This window comes from Tachypleus tridentatus, chromosome 6, assembly GCF_004210375.1.
Source record: "Tachypleus tridentatus isolate NWPU-2018 chromosome 6, ASM421037v1, whole genome shotgun sequence".
Lineage (NCBI taxonomy): Eukaryota > Metazoa > Arthropoda > Merostomata > Xiphosura > Limulidae > Tachypleus > Tachypleus tridentatus.
The window spans coordinates 15,010,351-15,032,911 of record NC_134830.1 but is presented as its reverse complement, the minus strand read 5'-3'; the positions used below and the strand labels follow the sequence as shown (position 1 = coordinate 15,032,911).

At 33.8% G+C, this 22,561-nt stretch overlaps 1 protein-coding gene across 1 annotated transcript in view; it reads left to right on the top strand.

The window, feature by feature from the left end:
* The first annotated feature begins 256 nt into the window (after window positions 1-256).
* The window catches only part of LOC143251970 (uncharacterized), a 45,716-nt gene continuing 23,411 nt past the window's right edge, over window positions 257-22,561 (top strand). Inside the window, exons 1-6 of the mRNA XM_076503390.1 lie at window positions 257-394; window positions 5,209-5,393; window positions 6,621-6,751; window positions 7,646-7,778; window positions 12,069-12,137; window positions 13,349-13,452. Of these exons, the coding sequence (XP_076359505.1) occupies window positions 6,738-6,751; window positions 7,646-7,778; window positions 12,069-12,137; window positions 13,349-13,452 (320 nt within the window). The 5' untranslated portion in view covers window positions 257-394; window positions 5,209-5,393; window positions 6,621-6,737. The remainder of the gene's footprint in view (window positions 395-5,208; window positions 5,394-6,620; window positions 6,752-7,645; window positions 7,779-12,068; window positions 12,138-13,348; window positions 13,453-22,561) is intronic.

Genomic DNA, 22,561 nt, shown 5'->3' with positions numbered 1-22,561 from the left:
TATTTGTATCAGAAATTAATGAGTGTGATGATATTCATCATTATCAAACATTAGATTGTTTCTTACAAAGTAAAATCATAATTTTCTGAGTCTTGTCCTTTTTTTCTTTATCGTCTAAATGTTTGTCTTGCTGTACTTTCAGGTGAAAACAAGTCTGTGATAGCTACAGTGACTTTCTGAGAGTGGTCAAGCTAGTTATGGTAAATAGTCCAAAGTAATGTAATAAGGAAACAAGTTTTTAAAGTATTCCTGCCGTTGGCTCAACGCTGAAGTAGGTGTTTAACAGTTAACTGAAGATTATTTTAAATTTTTTAACAATTTGGTGTCGATTGTTTCCGCTATGAAGATGTATTTTCCTTCCTCCTGTTCGACTTTCATTCTTGCTACATTTCTGGTAATTATCAAGCATGTTTATTTTTATGTTTCATCATGTTTTCTATTTGTTAACTCTGTGATGTGTCATTCTTGCTACATTTCTGGTAATTATCAAGCATGTTTATTTTTATGTTTCATCATGTTTTCTATTTGTTAACTCTGTGATGTGTCATGCAGCCGCAATAGTGAAATGGATTTTATAATGAGGTTTGTGTGTTTGTTTGTTCTTTGAATTTCGCGCAAAGCTACACGAGGTCTATTTGTGCTAGCCGTCCCTAATTTAGCAGTGTAAGATTAGTTATCACCAACCACCACTAAATCTTGGGCTACTTTTTTACCAACGAATAGTAGAATTGACCGTACATTATAACGCCCCCATAGCTGAAAGGGCTAGCATGTTTGGTGTGACGGGGGATTCGAACCCGCGACCCTCGGATTACGAGTCGGGTGTCTTTCATAATAAGTTACGTTTTTACTAATATTTTAGTATTCCCTACAGTAATGTATGAACAAACATATGGATCTAAGCGACTAACTACTTTCTGTTTCTGGGCTTATACGCTCTGTGCATGTGACTAATTTGAATGAATTGAAATTAAAATAAGTGTTTATTTTGAAGTAATTTACAAGGAAATGGGTAACTCTAATTGTGAGACACAAAGTAGCAATAGTGTACATTTCGGTCACGTATGCAATGAATATATATACATATATTTATTTATTTTTTACATTTTCCCAGTATGAACACAACCTATCGTCGCACCTATTGTGTTTTAAGATATCTTATACTGACCAAAGTCAGCCTACACTTTTGAAGTCAAGTCTTTCGGGTTGTTATCGTCCACAGTTGCTGATGGAGGATGCAGTTCCCCCAAACCCATATTATATTGTGGCAAAGGGTGAATGCAGGCCGAGTTTCACATTCAGTTTTAGTATTTTGTAAGCTATATTTCTATATTTCAGTTTATAACGATGGCTTGGCATGACCTGGTTGCGTTACTTACGAATAAAAACATTTGTCAAAATTATACGAAATATTTGAGCTAGGCTTACACGAGGCTGAACTTGGCTCGTGACTATAACTTGTGTATTTGGTTTATCCTGGTAAAACTGAATTAACTTTCCAGCTTTTTCTAAAAACTTCGCTTAATAACAGGAGCTTTGGTAAAGACGTGAATTACGAAGTATTACTAAATCTCTTACTTACAGAGCCAGCACAAAGAGCAAAACTAAATAATGAAACTGGACACAAAATAAAATACAAAAATGTGCAGTATTTAATGAATACTACACAAACATAATGTGTGTATCTGTTTCACGATGGAGTGTTGTTTTACTGAATGTTTTACTAGCTTATTTTTCAAGACTTTGTCTGAAGTAGGTTAATTAAATATAACGTTCCTTAGTCCCCCTCCAAGTAAAACACAAAACAACAACAACAGAAACAACTCGAATTTATTCAGTGTTTAACACTTCCATGTGACTGATCGTTTACATAACGTAATACATAAGGCTACTACATATCCTGCTTCACAATGAAAAGTAGATATTAACTCCAGAGAATAACAAAGGAATAACCATAACTGGTACAAAACTAATGCAATCATTATCTCAACTCTATGTTATATATGAAAACTGCATATATACATCCACAATAAATACTATAATGTTAAAAAAAGGATAGAAAAGTAGGGTATGTTCATATATCACATATATTTGTCAACAGTGAATTTTCATAAGTGTGGATTCCGTTATTTTCTTGGTTTCTTCATGACTTTAACAATATCTTCGGCTCAAGCCAAATTCTGTGCACTTTGATGCAGTTTTGTCTGTAGCCAGTAAATCCTTTCCATAATTGGAAAGGTGACATCAAATGACATCGAAGACAATATTCGTCCCTTTACAAAATTCAGACTTACATCCATTTACCTTCCTGGATCTGCATCTAAGTTAAGACAGTTGCAAAGGTAGTAGATGAGATCTTCAGCAAGTCAACCTTTTTGATAGAGACTGCTTGATCTTTGGCATTCTATATGGGGTTCAACAATCCCCACAATGCTCTTGCTTGGCTATTGATGGCAGTGAAATTGATGCAAGCATTTAAGTTAGCCCCTTGGTTGTGGTGGCTACTGGAATAACCTCTGCATATGGTGCTGGTCAAGCATTGCTCTACTTCATTCTCTTTTCTCATCACTTGGCCACTCGTCAAGATCATTAACATTATCTTAAAAAACGTTTTCATCAACTTTGCGATGTAACGCTTCCAAAAGAGTCGTTCTCAAACTATGTTAAAATTTTGTCTTCTATGGATTGGCAACTTAATAATTCAACGTCTACTCCTATCTGTGCCCCCACCATTGCTTACAGCGACTGTCCTGTTCCACTTCCTTTGGTCGTTCACGCCCTCAGTAAATGGAATCTGCATCTGATTACAAAGAACTGACTGTTCAACCCAGGAGATGACCCATGCTCGTTGACAGACCTTCTTCTAATAAATAAAAACGGCGTTGTCGTGAACCAGTTATCCTCCACCTAATTAAAGATGCATAATTTGATACAGTGGAAATGTCGAGATTTCCATTCTAACCTGGATGACATTTGGCAGTTTTATTTATAACGGAATGATAGGTTTTCGACCAGCATGTACTCCTCCTATTTTTGAAACTCGATACATCCTTGGAGATCATCTTGTCCTTGTTTCCTTGAGTCGTACCATCACTGTTTGTTCTGTCTACCTGTCTCTTAGGGAAACTCGTGATCAATTAGACCTTGATTCTTTTGTTGAACAGTTGCTATATTCCTTTTTAATTATGGAGGACTTTAATGGACACAATTTCCTCTGTGGTGGTGCTGATAATGATGGGAGAGGTTTTTCCATGGACTCTCGGATCACAATATTTTTTCTTTTTCTTATCTGGTTGATGGCATTTTTGTGTTACCTTGTCCTTTTACGTTTTTGTAAGTGCCGAAAAGAAAGATAATAAAAGTACTTCTCTAGCAGTGCAAGATGATTCAAATAAGCAAACAATTGTAGAAGACGTTCTAGACAACACAGCTGCGATTAATTGCTGAAAAGCAGTATAGACAGTCATTACTTGTGAGTTCAAAGACTAAATGGAAATGACTTTTCAAATTATCAAGTGGTTTTGCACAGGAAAATGGAAAATAACTTGTCACTTGATTAATATAACGTTAGGTTGATAGCTGTTAGTGCACTGAGCTGTTGATCTCATATTCTGTGGTTTGTACCTTGTTACTCTCAACAATAGTTCTATAACACTATTTCTCAAGTCCTGGGAATATGGTTATGTTTAAGAATGACATTTGGCTTGTCACTTCAAGCTTAGAGACATGTAGAAGAAATAGCTTTTGAGTAGCTATAAATAACGTTTTGCAAATAAATTATTTCCATATAAGCACAACTAGTCTGGTGTAATTGCAAGGTTATTTGATTATTTTCTTGTAAAGACAAAATTATTTTCATATAACCATCACCTGGTTGGTGTAATTGTAAGGTTCTTTGATTATCTTATTGTAAAGATATTAGAAACATTTAAGTAATCATTCCTTTCATTTAGGTGTTATGTTCGTGATACATCATGTTATATATGAAAAGTGTATTAGTGTACATTGTCAGTACTTTAAGAGTATATGTCTTTGTTAAAATGTTTAGTCATTTGTGAAAGTCACCTCTTGTATTTTGATTTTAATATGTTTTGCTTTCGCACAGGGTCTATTTATTTTTATTTTGTACTTTGAATATTTTAATGTAGCTTTTTATAAAGGATTATTTATACTCTGTTATTTTAATATGAAGCACTGAATGGTTGTTTAGTGTGGTAGAGGGGATTAATATACTTTATTATAATGTGATTTTTAAAGGGTTTATTTGTCTTTATTATTTTAAAAAATATTTATATATATATCGAATTTCAAGGGTGTGTCTGTATATTTGTTCCTTTATGTAACTGTTATATTTTTGTACAAGAACTACATTAATTTCTTGCCTCACGCAACAGATATTTTAATTCGTTTCTGAATTTAGAACTTAGGGATATGTTTCTTACTCCCTTATTTAGTGGAAAAAAATATCAACATTTCTGCATCCATTATAGTTATGGTATGTAAATCATATGAACCATTAAGTTAACCTTGCCTTAGCTATCTACTGAATTGTTCCATTCAAATACGTCATCACATGAACATTCCTGTGAGAAAGAGCAGCAATAGACAATGATAGTTTTCACTGCCATATCATGTGATACCTAAAGAATACAACATTCATTATTTTGCAGTCTCCTGGGTAGCAGCTATACATTGATAACAATGGCGTTGTCGCTCTTTCTGTAAACTACTATATTTTTCTGTCTATAACATATTGAAATATAATATACAACTACCGGTATATTATTTCGATTCTATAAATGTGTTGTCTAACGGCTCTCTAGAAAGGGTGCAACACAGTACACTAAGTTTCTCATTAATTGTTTTTCTTTGAAATTAACACTACTTTACTGTGTTATGCATTCTATCCAGTCTCTTTTTCGCCTCGAACTCAGTTAAGGTTAGATAATCCTGATGTTAAGTCATCACAGTGCAGAAATCCGTTTGAAAGTAACGTTTAGCTCATCTTGCACACTGAAAATAATTAATGGAATGTAATACTTGTAAGATTTTCTATAAATATAATTTCTATGACTTGATTTTGATTAACGTTATATCCAAATAATATTCATCCTGATTGAGTTAACAGAAATCTGTAACTTGGACATATCCAGTTTGTGTGAAAACTGTTGGCTTTCAGACCTTCTACTGTTTGTTTTTGTCTTACAGACTAGTTGTCTATACGGTGAATCCTTACCTGAGAAAGCCACAGAAAAGAAAAATCCGAAGCACTGTTTTCGGAATTTTGGACATGGAGGTTGCAACAAAGTCCAGAATTTGCCTCTGAAATAGGAAACCACACGCTTGATGATCGTTTGGATTCATACTCTCTAGATGTCATCAAAAAAAGAAAGGTAAACTTTTTAAAGTGTGTTTAGTTTAAGAAGTTAAACACAAGTTAATAAACAGTTCTAATACTATAAATTACATCGATGTGTATAAGGGATCACAATAGCACTATTTAACAATGAGAGAAGTTAGTGTAAAAACCCAAACTGTGAATTATGAGATTCCAGCCTGAAATGTAAAACTTTGTACATCGCCAGAGGTTTTAATAACTGATGATGCTTATGGTTATAGGACTCATTCCTTTGAAATATTCGTTTATAGTAGGTAATGCAAATGAACGCATATTTCAAGTTGTGTAGTCGCTATGCAACATTAAACTAAGTTTTAGTAGCTGATTAGTTGATTCACAACGCCTAAACTCCTACTGTCTTTCGCTGTCCTCAGCCGATTGTGTGAAGGCAGTGACTTCAAATCCACTCTGCTTAAATATTTATCACAAAACGATGATAATTAGAACTTTTTATGCAAAGTTGAAAGTGATTCCTAGATATTCTAGATATTCTAAGAAGCAAGAAAAGTAGTATCTCAAATTGTCATTACAAGTGACACGTACGAAGCTGTGTATTCATTTATATTCGATGTCTTTGAAATTATTTTATTACAACTTAGATTTATGAACATAACCTCAACATTTTATTTTGCAAATATAAAAAAAGAAGAAATTAATTATCAGAAATTAGATAGGGACTTCTATATCTCAGCAGCCTAATTTTATTGTATTTGTTCCGGAGCATTTACTCTCAATAAGACAATTTAAGAATCACATTTTGTTGAACAATGTTGTCATAACTGGTATGTTGAGAAGTGTTTCATGTTTTCCTAAAATATTTACTTTTGACAATAAGTACATTTGTGTTCCTAAAGTATATTATAATACATTTTAATGCAGTGTTATTTGGTTGACTTCTGTATTTTACGTTGTGTAGGAACAGTTATGGCGTTAGAAAATTCTTATTTTTTTCAAGTAAAGTAAATATTTTGTTAATTAATTATTCTCTACTCGATATGTGTTAAAGCGAAACAGAAAGTTAGGCAATATAACACAAAGTTGTCATTATAAAAACTTAGGTTCATTTGGAGAGGCCGAATGTAAATAATTATAAAATATATATCTAAATTTGTGTGAAAAAAGCAACAACAACATTACTTGAACCACTAGCCTAGTGAATATTTTTTTTGAAATTTGGAATATTTCTTACACATATGGTGTTTTTGTTTTCTTTCCTAAAAAGACTGATGCTGAGAGGTTTCTTCATATCGCTCAAGAATTACTTCCTAATGTGGAAGATGGACCAAACCGTTATAACTTAGAACTTTTAATTTCTGAACTGCAACTATTCATTGAGGGTATGAAATTTTCAGGGTAAGATAAAAATAATGTTGAATAAAACATATATTTTACACATATAATGTATTGTAACATACAAGTAAATTACTAACCAGCAACATCAACAAAATAATAACTGGTAATCGGAGTACGATAAACCTAAAGTTACCAGAAGTGATCCATAGGTCTATCTGTTTCAAGCCCGGCATGGCCAAGCGTGTTAAGGCGTGCGACTCGTAATCCGAAGGGCGCGGGTTCGAATCCCAGTCGCACCAAACATGCTTGCCCTCCCAATCGTGGGGGCGTTATAATGTGACGGTCAATCAGTTGGTAAAAGAGTATCCCAAGAGTTGGTGGTGGGTGGTGATGACTAGCTGCCTTCTTTCTAGCCTTACACTACTAAATTAGGGATGGCTAGCACAGATAGTCCTCGAGTAGCTTTGTGCGTAATTCAAAAACAAACAAACGAAAACTAACTGTTTTGTAACATTTTGTTTTTAAATTTTGAAATACGTTTTAATTTTTTAATCGACATTTCTAAATATGTTCAAAAATGTTTATTATTTATTGCTAAATCAGCTACACAAAAGTACAGTATTTGGATTTAAGCTTTTTTGGAAGTTTTTGGCAATTCCACCAAACGTAATTTTTATGTATTTGTTAAATCTTTAGTCTGAGAAAGTGCCCGAAATATCAAAGAACTTCAAATATGTGTGGTTTTAAAGGTGAACATTTGGTTTTCTAATCCAAAAAGAGAAAGAATTTAGCAGATTTGGAAACTTGAGCTTCGGTAAATTCGAGGTTTTATAAGCTGTATAAATTATTCATATTTAATTGTCCACATTTATAATCATTTGTCTACTTAATTTAAAATAAGTTTGATTACAAATGATAGACGGTTTTTAGAGAATAAAATATTACCCTTTTCAGGTACTTTTGCCCTATTAATCGCTTAGAAGGCGTACATTTGGACTTTGAAGATATAGTGAACAGTGCTATGAAGTTTGATACTGTTGAGGACTTTAGAAAACTGATTTCAAGGTATCGTGCTTTACCAAAACAGGTAAGATTAAAATATACTTAATTATACATGGCATAAGACATCAGTAATAAACCTATTATATTTCCTTGTATTACCTTCTTTATTCATTATACATTATTATACATTTTGTATCTTCCGATTTTAATAGTCCCGGTTTCTGTTCTATGTATTTGATCAACTTTTATCAGAGTTAACGTGTATAAAAGTAAAAAAAAAAAAAAAAAACATTATTAAAAAGGAAGTAAATTTAGGGATGGCTGTTGTCAATCCTTTAAAATAAGTGTAAATAAATCAATCGAGATGGCATTTAGGTCATCCTTTTACAGTAGCATAGGCATGTAGTAGAATGTTAACAGAATAAATTAGACTCAATTGTAATTGAATAGTTGTATGTATTGTTATGTTGTTATTTGTTTTTAACGCAGTATTTTGGTAGACACAGGAAGATTGTATTAATGACCAAGTTCTAAATGCAATATGGCTCCAACTGTAATATTTGCTGTTTATCTGTCATCCTGTACATAAGATTTTGATTATTACTATAAAGTTCATGTCATTTTGAACTACATTACCATCTGGTGATGCGTTCGCGTACTAATAAGCCCTCTGGTGTCAGGTCTTGGTCCTAGCAATGCGACCTCTGATACTACTTCGTTATACTATGACATTATCTCTCTCTAGTGCCTATTACACAACAATTATTTAACCCTCAGGTCTTGATTAAATTTGCATAGTACATAATAATTGTATAACCCTCAGGTCATAGGAGGGATCATATCGCTTCTCATATTTTTTGTATGACTAAATCTAGGTAAACATGTTGGTGTTTATACTGTTTATACATATACCATGTAACAAAACAATGTTTGTGGCGAAAAAGGAATTTCATAAATTCCATGCCCCTGTTATTCCGTAATAAAACATCTCTTTCATACCACAGTTGTGATCGATTCTCGACATTCAACAGAAATTTCTTCCAGCTGATAGGCTTCTTTTCCGTTGACCTTTCATGATCAACTTCTCACCATACACACGTTTCTCATGTTCCATTCCCTTAACCAATAAGTTTTTGTACATATCTGTGCTAAGTATGAAATTTTAATCATTGGGAATACCATCAAATATCTAGTGAGCAATCGGCTTAAAGTTTCTTGTAATGCATGAAATAAATCATTACCATCATAAACAATCAATGTTGTTGCATCTGTAGGAAGTTGTACATCATCAGTTTTCCTTCAACAAACATTAAAAGCCATTTGCTTTGTCTGTTTTGGCTAAACGACCATCAATTCTTTGGACTCATTGGATACTTCACGAGTTCTTCAACATCAATAGTTCTGTTCGACTAACAATTAAATGGTCACACTACTCTGCTGTCTGTGAGCAATAACTTTGTCTTGTGTGGTTTTTAGCTTCACAGATTTCTTCCTACAAATCAAGAGTTTCAAGCTTATATTTTTTTCATTGGTTCAAAGAAGTCGCCTTTCAATTCTCTCAATGATAAAGTTATCCTTCGCTTCCCTTTCAACAGCTTTAGCTGACTTGACTTCTTCTCATTATTAGCTGGACCTAGAATGCCTAAAGAAATGTTGTAGAATTTATCATGGTCTGGAACACAAAATGGGTTTAGAAAGCTACATAGTTTTGGTGACCGTTTACTCATTTTGTGAACTTCTGTTGGTCTGAGCTCTTTATGTTTCCTTCCACCTTGTAAATCAGACAAAATATCTGACCTAGCTAATATGACATCTACAAATTGAGTTCTTTCACGTGTTACTTTTACCTCCTGCTGATAAGCCATGAACTTACTTAGACGTCCAGTTATGTTAGCTATACATCCATCTGTACCATCATGAGACTTAGCATATTTCGTAAAAGTTTCTTTGATGGTTTTGTTCACTACCCTTCTGTTCTTGTAGACTACTGAGGTAGCCATATTGAATGTTCCGCCTATTTTATCAGTTCTTTAGTACCTGGTTGTGTTTCTTCAGGAATATTGAGAATAATATAATGTATCACAAATAATTATATCCATTGAAACTATAGAAAATATCAGCCATCAGGTTGTTGTTCATCTTGACTGCTTGAAATAGTTTCAATATAAGTTAAATATGATCCGTATAGAACATCCATAGTTGAGCAGTTTTTACGAGTTTTTCTTTGGCAACATGAGACTTGAACTCGCAACAATCTTCGATATAAGACATTACCCCTTTATTTTCGAGCCCAGCATGGTCAGGTGGTTAAAGCACTCAATTCGTAATCTGAGGGTCACGGGTTCGAATCCCTGTCACACGAAACATGCTCGCCCTTTCAGCCATGGGGGCGTTAGAATGTGACGGTCAATTCCATTATTCGTTGGTAAAGAGTAGCACCAGAGTTGGCGGTGGGTGATGATGACTAGCTGCCTTTCCTCTTGTCTTACACTACTAAATTAGGAACGGCTAGCGCAGATAGTTCTCGTGTATCTTTGCACGAAATTTAAAAACAAACAAGCAAACCTTCATCTTTCAATGCAGAAGTGAGTACTTGCTTTGATGGAGAATCCAATACGCTGACAAGAATATTCTGGGACTCTTTCGATAGTTTTAATATTAACTGATCATCATGCTTTGTTCATAGAAATATTTGCAAAAATGATCTTTTGAACACTTCGGGCAGTATTTTATGGCATGACATGGCATTGTTGTATTGTTACCACATAACACACCATGAGACCACTAAAATCCGTATTTTGTCATTCTAAACCTGCATGATATTCTACAAATTTTAGTGTTGTTGTTGTTCTTTTATACTTTGAGACTTATAGGTTACAAAATAAATTCATAATGGTCATGGGCACATGACACCTAGCAGCAATTAAAAGAAACCAGTAATCCTATTATTGACATAGTAAAGAATGTCATGAATATTAGTGAGGTGTACTCCATATTCACGTTATTTTTGGAATACGTGTATATATGTGTGTGTGTGTGTGTGTGTACTGTTGGGAAGGATGCAAATCAGCGACTTCCAGTCCATGAAATATATGATGCAAGGTTGGTATGCAGTAATTATTAATCTTCGACATGGATTTAATCATACCTATCCTGGGATAATAATCAATTTTCATCCAAAGGATAAGCACTTGGAAAGTACCTCAAAATCTTTCCTGAATCGTTTTTTCCCTTAAAATCAGATCAAACTAGTTATTACTGGTACATCAAAATCTTTTCTGTCAGCGATATTTATATATATATATATCAACGTAAATAGGATTTTATCCACTTTTTTGGGATATACATTGTTTTGCTACATAAAACGTAAAACTTCAGTATGGACTCTAAATTGGCTACACCTCATGAATTCAGTCACAGACATAATATCTGAAGCATTATGACCTTTCATATCGTTGTTGAGGCAAGAAAGGTAGCGAAGCTCGAATTTTTACTGTTAACACCTTTATTCTTATTCAACAGACTATGCAAGATATTAAAATACCCTCCGGGTACTCTTATGTGGGGTATGCAAGGTGGCCATATGTAGCCCACACCTATGTAGAGGATTTAGGCACATTGAAACTAGAATCAACTTTCCTTAATTTGATGGCAAGAAAGTGTTGTTAGCGGACGTTTTATTGTTCTGTTTTTCGTTACAACAGTGTTGTTAGCGGGCTTTTTTTTTCTTCTGTTTCGTTACAACAGTGTTGTTAGCGGGCGTTTTTGATCTTTATTTTGGTTACAACGGAGACTTTAATCGTCTAATGAAATTCTTACAGGTACAGGGATATTTTTATATGTCTATTCAAACAATGAAAAAGCTTGTTTTTTAATTTAATGACAAACATGTGTAGATTGTTCTATGGATTTCAATCAAAGTTCATTTCGTACTTCTCTTTCATTACAATTTTGAATCTAAATCCTTTTTTTAAAATTATCCAATTCTGTATGACAATTACATAACTGTTCGTAATACCTTTTATCACCATCGTGGTTCTATAAGTAACTTGTTAATTCATTTGCTAATAATCATAAGACAGAGAGTAAGTCGATTAAATCATGTTTACATTCATAGATAGTAGATTAGATATAATGCTTTTGTTACGTTATGTACCTAAATGTAATATTTTTTTATGAATGAATATGCAACTCTTAATCTGTATTGGTAATTTTCTCTTGACGTTTAGGCCTAAGTTTAATATTTTAATATTATTACTAACTCTCATCATTAGGTGAATGAATAGATAATTAGATATGAGACACAGAAAGGTAGATTTTGCGTTTCATGCTATTAAATGTCTTGAAGCTCATTTCAAATATTTTTACTTTAAAGGCAGATGAAATAATTGAACTAATGAAAGAAGGAATCCGTCAAGGTCGAACTAACCATGCTGTCTCCATGGTAACCAATAACTCTTTTTGTTTTTTTGGCTGTAGTTTAACAGTTTGTTATATATGGTCTGTTTCATTTTAGGAACTTAAAGAATAAGTAATTTTCGAAGAAGGTACAAATATACGTTCCTGCAAAAATAATACAACATTACTGTGTGATAATAATAATAGAAATAATTGTATGTACTTTGTAACAATTGATACGATTTTCAGCCATCATTATTTGTTATTATGGATCGACGTCCTTTAGACCTGTACAACTGACTCAGCATACGGTTTTTAAGAAAACATCTACTCAAGTCCTCCGCACTATTTACTGAAATTTTTAAATTTTATTCACTATTTATTGTTTCCTCCAATGGCTCCACACTAAGTCCCTAGATTTAAGACACTAAAAACGGAGGTTTGATACTCGTGGTTACCAGAGCACAAAACATAAAAAAATAACCAATTAACTGACCATAGTGGACATTTATCCCACCCTCAGAAATCCATCTTTCTATCGCGAGGGTTACAAAACGAAACTAACAACGATTTCTTAATGTTCGGTATATGTCAACAATGTAATACCTCATTAATATCTCTGTCATAATTATTAATTTATTTCCGATTAAGTTTGTTATTTCCTTAGAATAGTAGAACTGATTTAAAGCGCTACTCAGGTGGTATTATTGTCATTATTTTTTACTTTCCACTATCACTTGAGAAATTTTATGGTAATGAAATGGAATTATATAAGATGATCTTGTTTTACTTTTAAAAAATTACTGAAGTGCTATTTTCGTCAAGAACGTAAGACTAAAGTAGAAAAACAGATCTTTTGTTTGTATAAATAATTTGAAGATGTCATTATTGTAAACCGAATATTCGAATAAATAAACAAGAACAGCGAAAAACCCTCCTAAGGATAATATGTTACTTATCTTCACTACGATTATAAGTAACAATGTTTGAGTTCGATATGCTGGAATATGTATTTAAATTTTGCATATAGAGATAAATTTGTTTGTTTGTCGGTAAGCACAAAGCTACACAATGGGCTATCTGTATTATACCCACCACTAGGATTAAAACCTGGGTTTTAGAGATATTAGTCTCCAGACTTATTGCTGAGCCACTGAGGGACATATAGTAAAGTTAGAAATCTTAAGTAGACTGTATTATGTTATAACATCATATAGTGTCTTTCCATATTCAGTAATAACATTTTAATACTTACAGAAACATGTACTTGAACAGTTTGCACTTCTTCAGAAACCTGTGGAAGATTCACCATTCTTCAAACCATTTTTATCCTTCCCGGATTCAGTACCATCTACAAAACAGTAGGATGATTATTTTTATTATAAAGATAGAATTATTTTTGGTATTTAACAACTTTTAGTTTATCTAGTAATATTTCTAGTAATAAGAACTTTGATTTTTTTTTTCTGAAAATGCGAATAGAGTTGTAAAGAAACAACAGTTTCTTACACGGGGTTCAGTTTCAATACCTCATATTAAAATAATTTTGAATATACAAACCAAACAATAATGTTTTAAAAATTCAAAAAACACTTCAAATAGGATAGAAAAACTATAAAATAAAAACAACGTTTCGTTAGTGTTAACGTGGCATCAACGTCAACAGAAAATTATATAGTTTATATAAGGTTGATCTGAAACGAAAAGTGTCAAAACTACATTTTCACATTCCTTTATATTACGTAGAAAGTATGACAACCTTGAACACTCGATTACTCGTTTTAGATTGGTATGTAACAGCGCTTTCCGATGTAAAATATCTGTAAACTCAGATTGCAATATGTGCTGAGATCAAAAGCAAAGATATTATACTCTTCAAAAAAAGAAACGCAAAAGGCAAAATATGAGACACATTGTTAACAAGTTTATTCCGGGTAGTTCTGTATGACATGTGTGAAACTTTGCACATTCACTGCTGAACATCCAAAGTCTGCAAAGGCGAAGTCCACGCTCACTAGGTGAAGTTTAACGTCACTCAAGGTCAATAACGAGTATGCCCCCCGTGATCATCAATAACTGCTTGGCATCTCCTGCCCATGGAAGCGATGAGATGACGAATCACATCCTGTGGAATGGCTGTCCACTTAGCCTGCAAAGCTGCTGCAAGCTGAGGTAGAGTCTGCGGTTGAGGTTGTCGCCATCGCAGACGTCGGTCCAACTCGTCCCAAAGATGTTCGATGGGGTTTAAATCTGGTGATCTGGAGGGGCCAGGGAAGAACGTTGATGTTGTGGTGTCTCAAGAAGACAGTGGTGAGTCGGGCTGTGTGAGGACGGGCGTTGTCATGTTGAAAAACGTCGTTGACGTTCACCATGATGGGTTGCACATGAGGCCTAAGAATCTCGTCGACGGTTGCGTACGGTCTGATCGGAAATCCTACGCATCCCTGGTATTGTTGAGGCAGTAGACGTCACAGTGGTGGTCCTATCCCGAAGGTGACGTAACCGAATGTAGCGATCTTGTGCGGGTGTAGTCACACGAGGTTTGCCAGATCGTGGACGGTCACGAGTTGATCCATGTTGTTGGTGAAGATTCCATAGCCTTGTGATGGTGCTTGGGTAGACATTCACAGCTCTGGCAACATCTGATCGAGATTCGCCTGCTTCCAAGCGACCAATGGCGTTGTTGCGTTGTGCTTCAGTCAATCTTGGCGTAACTGTATTGCGTGTCGGTGGTTTAACACTGAGCTATGGAAACCGAGAACCCGTCACTTTTATAGGGATTTTGCACATGTTGCACTTGCAGAACATGCAGATCTCTCAAACAAATTTATTGGACACGAATGCATTTTGGCGAAAAATCCGATGTTTTCCTCCGTTTTCAAAGTGCACAACTTTTATTGTCATTTTGGTCTGATAATCAGTGCCTTAACACGTGTAACATTACATACATTGAGCTTGCAACGTTATTACATATATTTCTCTTTAAAATAACAAAAATATCCCTTTTGCGTTTCTTTTTTTGAAGAGTATATCTATACTTAACGAAATTGAAAAAAAAAATGTACATGTATCAACTTAGGTTAACCAGGACCATCCATAAAGAGACCTGTACAAGTCACAACCAAGCTGTGTAAGCATATTGCGATGCCATTTAACGAGTGAGAATCCACCAAGATAAGGGTCAGTTACAAAAGTGCAACACATATTTAAGGATCTTCATCTAAAAAAGTGACACAAATCACGTGTGTACACGTTACTTCCACAATAGTTTCTTTTTAGCCGTTATATACCTCAGGTTTATCGAGTATGAACTGTTATTAAAACTGTTTCTCACGAAGACGGAGAGGTAAAGTCGCCGGATGCGTTGTTTTTCTGTTCAATAAAATTTTTGGAACTTGCACTGGAAACTCCAAAATTATTTTAATCTAAGATAATAAGTACGATAAAGCTTAGCCCTAATTAACTAAAACAAAAAACATACAAAAGTTAACATGTTGATTTATCGAATATATTTCGTACTTAATAAAGATTTAACTAATCTTAGGCTTAAGACAATAATTTTTTTGCAATATTTTAGAAGTCTTCTATTGAAAGAAGTATCATTACTATAAAGATAATAATTTTATCGCAATGTTTTGCGTGTCTCTGCTACTGAAAATATATTTTAGTCTTTTTGACCGCAACAGCTATAAGGTAATTTCATGCAAGTTATGATTATATTATTATTATATCTGTAAAATAATAACAAAAGAAATATGTTAAAAACTAAGCCGAAAAATGTGCTATTTGTGCTGTGTTCACTGTTGGAATTATAAGTCCTCAGTCTAGATATAAAATAATTATATCAATACATTAGTATTTGCTTCTTTATTTATAATAATACCAACTTTAAAGCTTTCATTGTTCTAACTATGTTTTAACAGAAAAATATTTGGCTTCCACACGACCTACCAGTGAGGTGTCTATTTTTTTTTAAAGTGCCATTTATCGGCTGGGACACAACGGTTACGTATTGTTTGTTTCTGAATTTCGTGCAAAGCTACACGAGGGCTATCTGCGCTAGCCGTTCCTAATTTTGCAGTGTAAGACTAGAAGGAAGGCAGCAAGTCATCACAACCCACCGCCAACTCTTGGGCTACTCTTTTATCAACTAATAGTGGGATTAACCGCAACACTATGACGCTCCCACGGCTGAAAGGGCGAGAATGTTTGGTGCGACAGGGATTCGAACCCGCAACCCTGGTATTACGAGTCGAACGCCTTAACCCACGTGGCCGTGTCGGGTCACGGCTATATATACAGATGAGAGGGAGCATCAGGACAACATTTCTTTTCTAGGTTCACCTATTTTATTTCAAGTTTTATTATGTTTTATTGTGTGTGTGTTTTCGTATAGCAACGCCTCATCGATCTAGCTGTTGAGCTCAGCGAGGGGAATCAAACCCGGGATTTTAGCGTTGGAAGTCCGTAGACTTACCGCTGTACTAGCGGGGGACCTTATGTTTTGTTATTCTGATAGTTATTCATAGTATATAAAAATAGACTAATCAAATAACGTTTATTTAGACATAAATGGATACAACAACAAAGTTGTTATTTTGACATGGCGAAGGTAAAAAAGCATAAAAAAGATTTTAAGCGAAATGTTACGTAAATTTTCCAACACACTGTTTCAAAAAGAGATTAGAAAACAAATGAATCAGTTCATCATGAAAATATAAATAACGAACACTAAGAAAGCAGTGCAAAGTGACACTCATTATTATAGGTATAATTTGAAGTTGTATGATCTAATGTCTTTTATTGAAACAAGTGATGCAAAAAGCAGGGCTACCTTCACATTCATCACAGTAGGTTCGAACGTTTTGGGCTTTTTGCCTACTTCTTTTTCAGTCGTTGTCTTCCTTATTTCAATGTAGCAGCCAATGAATCTTTTATGAATTATTCTGTTAGACTTGTCTTTTTCAGTTTAAGTCTTCATAAGGTACCGTATGTTGATTCTTCCTGATGTTGTTCATGGTGTTACTGCTGCTTGAGCATTTATTTTACCGTGATTCAATGATTGATTTTCGAAACTCGCGCATTCGTAATTTTTGTTTGTATGCTTTATTGAATAATACCAAAGTATTTTTCACTGCTGTGTTTAGTAAAAACTCAAAAGCAATCTTATGATACCATCTAATATTCTTCCTAAGTGATGAGAAATAACTGAACATTTGATTGGGTATGTCTATGCCTTGTTTTATCATGTTGTAACTAAGAACCATTGATACTCACATCATTCATTCTCCGTCTTGATAACATAAGAACATCACGTTTGTTCTTCCACTTTGTGATCACAATTCCATCATCTTGATGGCGACCTACAATTTCTCCCTACTTTAGTTTTGCATTTATAATTTCCTTGGGGTTACCATTTCTGTTCGCTCATAATGTCCTCATAAGGTAGGCTTAATGCTTTAGCAGTTCCTTTGATAAATCGGTTGATGTATTTAAACTATCTGTAGCGATTGTTCTCTCTGTATCTAGATAGTCTTTAGCGAAATCAAGGACAATTTGAGTTGCATGGGTGAATCCACCAAAGAGACGTCCTTGCTGTTACCGTATATCATCTTTTCCAGCAAAGCAGTGTTGGTAAAAGTGTAACATTGGGGATCACATTGTTAATACACTTCCAAACCGTATTTATGTGCCTTCCGAGAATTATATTGACGAAACACTAGGCGACCTCACTATGGCACCATTGTTTCCTCTACTGCAGGAAAACTGCAGGAAAAGGTAGGAAACTCTACCTTTTGTTTCCTATGCACCAATTTTTTTCACTTCTAATTCAGATGCGCCACACAAACTTTAACAGCCTTTCAATCCTTTAAGTATGGTAATTTGGAGATATTTGGCAGTTATACATATAATCATTTGTTATATATATATATGTTAATGTGGAGTGTGGACACATGTAGAAGTTGTAAAAAGAATTCAACATGAATACAAGGTAAACTTTATTTACTTTATTGACACTTTGGATTTGCATTGATATATTTCATTAGTTATTTATGAAAGAATATCTAATAAAAATTTATCAACACAATTAGCAGTTTTAATGAAAAATAATTTTACATGGAGGAAAAATAAACATAACTAGGTTTAATGAGACTTTTGACTTTGCTTCGCTTTCACCAAATCTGTAATATTAGGAGTTAAATTAGTAACTGACAGCAACAGACAGTTTTTCAGACTTGAATCGGATAGTTGCGACCTCAGTCTGTTCTTGATCATTTTCATGGATAGAAATGCTTGCTCGCGTCTGTATGTTGTTCCGAAGCGACAGGCATAACATTGGGCAAATTTTCTCAGTTCTGGAAAATGATCACATGGTAATGATTAAGCATTCCAGATTCACTTGGGAGTGACGGAAGTTCATTAAATTTACTCTTCAGTACTGAATTTGCTTTTAGATCAATAAGTTCCATCTGTATATTACTAGGCATCTTCAGAATGTTTTGTTCAGTAAGTGAAAATGGATTTATAAATGCAAGCATGCAATCTTCTTCTTTGGCAAAATCACGAAAACGACTATCAAAGACCTCTTGCAGTAGTATGATTTTTTCAATGTATTCTGTAAATTTGATATTATCTTAAACACATTCACTTTGTTCCTTTAAATGTGGAAATTGGCTCAAATCCTTGTTTTATAGCTGAGAGATGAACAGTTTTAACTTCATTTTGAATGCACTGATATCATTTACTAAACTAGGAAACAATTTGTCCTTGCCCTGCAGTTTTGAATTTAGGTCATTGAGATGGCTGGTAATATCAACTGAAAAAGCTAAATCAAACATCCACTTTTCATTACACAAAGGACCCTTTCTTCGGGCAGCTCTTCTTCCAGAAAATCATGTACAATATTTTTCAGTTTCCAAAATCTTTTGAGAACTTGTCCTCTAGAAAGCCAACGCACTTTGCAATGAAGGATGAGATCACCATATTCCATATCTAACACTTCACAATATTCTCTGAATTCTCTCCTATTTAATCCTTTGGCTCCAATTTTATTCACACATTTTACAACTGGTATCATAACATGCTGCAAATTCAAAATTTTTACACACAGAGACTCTTGGTGTATTATGTAATGATATTTTAGAAGATGACGACCTAAAAACTTTTCGACCAAGGCTACAGTTCCAGCAACTCTACCAATCGTTGACGGTGCTCCATCAGTACAGACACTTAAGAGTTTACTGAAGTTTAAATGCTGATTTTCTAAACATGACTTTACTTTCTCAAATATGTCTGACCCTCTAGTTTTTCCATGGAGTGATTCAAGGCCAATAAGTTCTTCAAATATGTTAAAATTATCATCAATTCCTCTTATAAAAATACTTAACTGGGCTACATCACATATGTCAGCAGATTCGTCCAAAGCTAATGAAAAGAAAGAGCATGCATGGACACGTTCCTTCAGTTGCTCAAATACATCATGAGAAAGTTCCTCAATGCGTCTTGTAATTGTCTGCTTTGAAAGAGCGAGTTCGTTTACCTTTCTTTCAATACTTTTATCACCAAGACATTTTGCAAATTTTTGGAGGTAGGGTTTAACAATATATTCACCGTCAGAGAAAGGCTTATGCTTTTTAGCCAACACAAAGGCGATTTCGTAGGATGCTTCGAGCATTGCCAAACTTTCACACCTTCTCTTTACAAAGAGATTTCGCCTCTTTTTCATATCCTCTTTTTTCTTGACCACATATTCTTTCCGTAACTCAGAGCCAGGCATTAACTTTTGTTTTTCTTCTACTTCAACTTGGTGTTTCTTATAGTGTCTGCTAAGATCATGTCTTCTGTTATCTGAGAGGGTGCTTTCACAAACAATACACATTGGTTTTCATGAAGGACTCGCAATAAATAAGAACTCATTTTCCCACATTTCATTAAACTGACGTTTGCTATCGCTTTCTGCTTCTCTTTTGCTCTTTTTCACTGTAATGGGACTATAAAAAATCGAAAAAAATATTATTATTATTATTATTGTTATTATTATTATTATTAATATTATTATTATTACTAGTACATCCCACAGGATCATTGATCCTGTTTAATCCGTGAGAGTATTAAATTTTTTTTAATTTCATTTATATATTCGTAATCAGCTTGAAAAACTGCAACAGATGATGTATAAAACTTTATCGTTTTCAAACATTTGAACTTATACAAAATGTTTGAAAAAAACTAAACATATTAAATTAAAAAAACATTATTTATTACTTTTATCTAGAAAATTTATATAAAAATGATTATAAGCAGTCTTTTTTGTGATACTATTCTCTAACAATGATTATAGGAAATCTTTCATGTCCTTTCAGCCTTCTATTACACCAAGTCATAATAACTAAAAAAAATTTAAAAAGTAAAAAACTGAAAAAAAATTTTGATTTAATTTATATATTCGTAATCAGAGTGAAATTCTGCAAAAAAAAACTGCATCAAATGATGTATAAAACATTGAGATTTTCAGACATTTGAACTTTTACAAAATATTTTATAAAAATTTCAATATTAACACAAAAATTACTATTCAATTTTAAAAGAATTAACTCAATTCAATTTAAAAAAAGAATAAATACTTGCTTATTATGAATATGTTTTCATTTATATATGCGTGCGTACGTGTAAGGAGGAAAACTTTTACTCACGTCAATGCGAAAAATGAAATACTTCTACTGAGCTGCTATTTTTGTTACAATATTTAACACCCGGTTTGTAATGTACAGTTAATCTGACTCTTAAATTTATGTTTGTTTCAATGTATCTATATCTTCTTGTGTATTCACGTATGTGTTTTAGGTTGCTGTTTCTGTATCTAAGTTTCTCTTTCTCTTCTTTCTATTATGTCTTAATATAAAGATATATACTGAATTACATAATAAATCATTGCACCAAACGTCTTCATACCCAAACACAAATGACAAACACACACACATCAACTTCAAACTCCTAATAAATGGACTCACACTCATATACCCGCAAACGTACATTCTTATCTCTGGGGTATAGTGCGCCACTTGTAATCGTGCAATGCGCCACGGTTGGCGCATGCGCCATAGGTTGGCCACCCCTGCTCTACTGCAATGCATTCACCTGGAATATTAGATCTTGTAAAACTTGTTTCAAGAATCTCAAGTAACCTTAAAGCAAAATGAACAAAACGTAGGAGTCCTTGAAACCTATTTCTTGACATTATTTGTGGTATGTAAAAATTGCTGTAGAAGAGATCTTTCAGCCAGTAGTAAACGATGTTTGGGTATCTCACAAGTCCCATGTACATAACAATTCCAAGGAACTTCTTTATTTCATCACAGTTGGTGCCTTTCCACATGCTTACCTTTGTGTTATTAGCTATCATAGTTTGGTGATAATTGATATTTGTTTGTTGTACTATAAGATCATAAATTTCATCTCTGACCATAAGCTCAAACGCGTCGAAAGACGTTAATATAGCATTTGTAGATTATTCGGAACTTTGAGTAATAAATGAAAAAGTTTTTTTGGATAAAACTGTTCACTGGGTGCCATCTATAAGATGAAGTGTGCTGCTGAGCATTATCATTAGTTTCAGTTTCAGTCTCTGTATTTTCAAAATCTTCAGATGTGAGGACTTTCTCGTCTTCTGAGTTGGAAGTTTCGTCACTAGAAGGTTCATAATCTGAATCTTCATAATATTTACTTTCAGTATCTGAATTGTCCTCAGTTTCCGAAGAATCTGATCTTGATTTTGCATTTTTAGAAGCAAAAAAAAATATTTACTGGCACATCAGATTGATTGGAACTCATATTTCAACATATCGATAAATATTGAAAATATTTGAAAAAGATAAAATAATAATTATTATACATAGATCCCTATGCCAAATATTTTATGTTTCTGAAATTCTAGCACAACCCACGGGTTGGTCGTTTGGGACAGTAAGACTAAATGCATTCCCAGGTCCCAAGCCACCTACCAACCCGTGGTTCGTGGGTCAAAAAATAACCTTTACAACGTCTTTGACTCATACCTAACATGATATAAAAATTTTACACTTTTCCTAAAAAAGTTGTCGTAAAATGACTAGTGGGAGCCTGGAAAGTTCCCAAAATAGACTTGGAAACCAACGTGTTAAAGTCCGAGGTTCGATTATCCACGCTGAACACAGCAGATAATCCAATGCGCATAATATTTCATAAGATAAAATACCTAAGCATTTGAATATGATGAAAGGTTGATGTCGACATAATTTTTTTTTTTCGTAGTTAAACACCAAGTTACACAATGAACTACCTCTTCTCCGGTCATCTCGGGTTTTCTAGCATTATAATTCTACAGATATTCCGTTGCGTCACTGGAGGGTGAAATCTACGTAAGCATTACAAGGAAAAATGTAAATTATATGAGAAGTGAACATGAAGAGATTAAAACTGTGTTCATGGTTA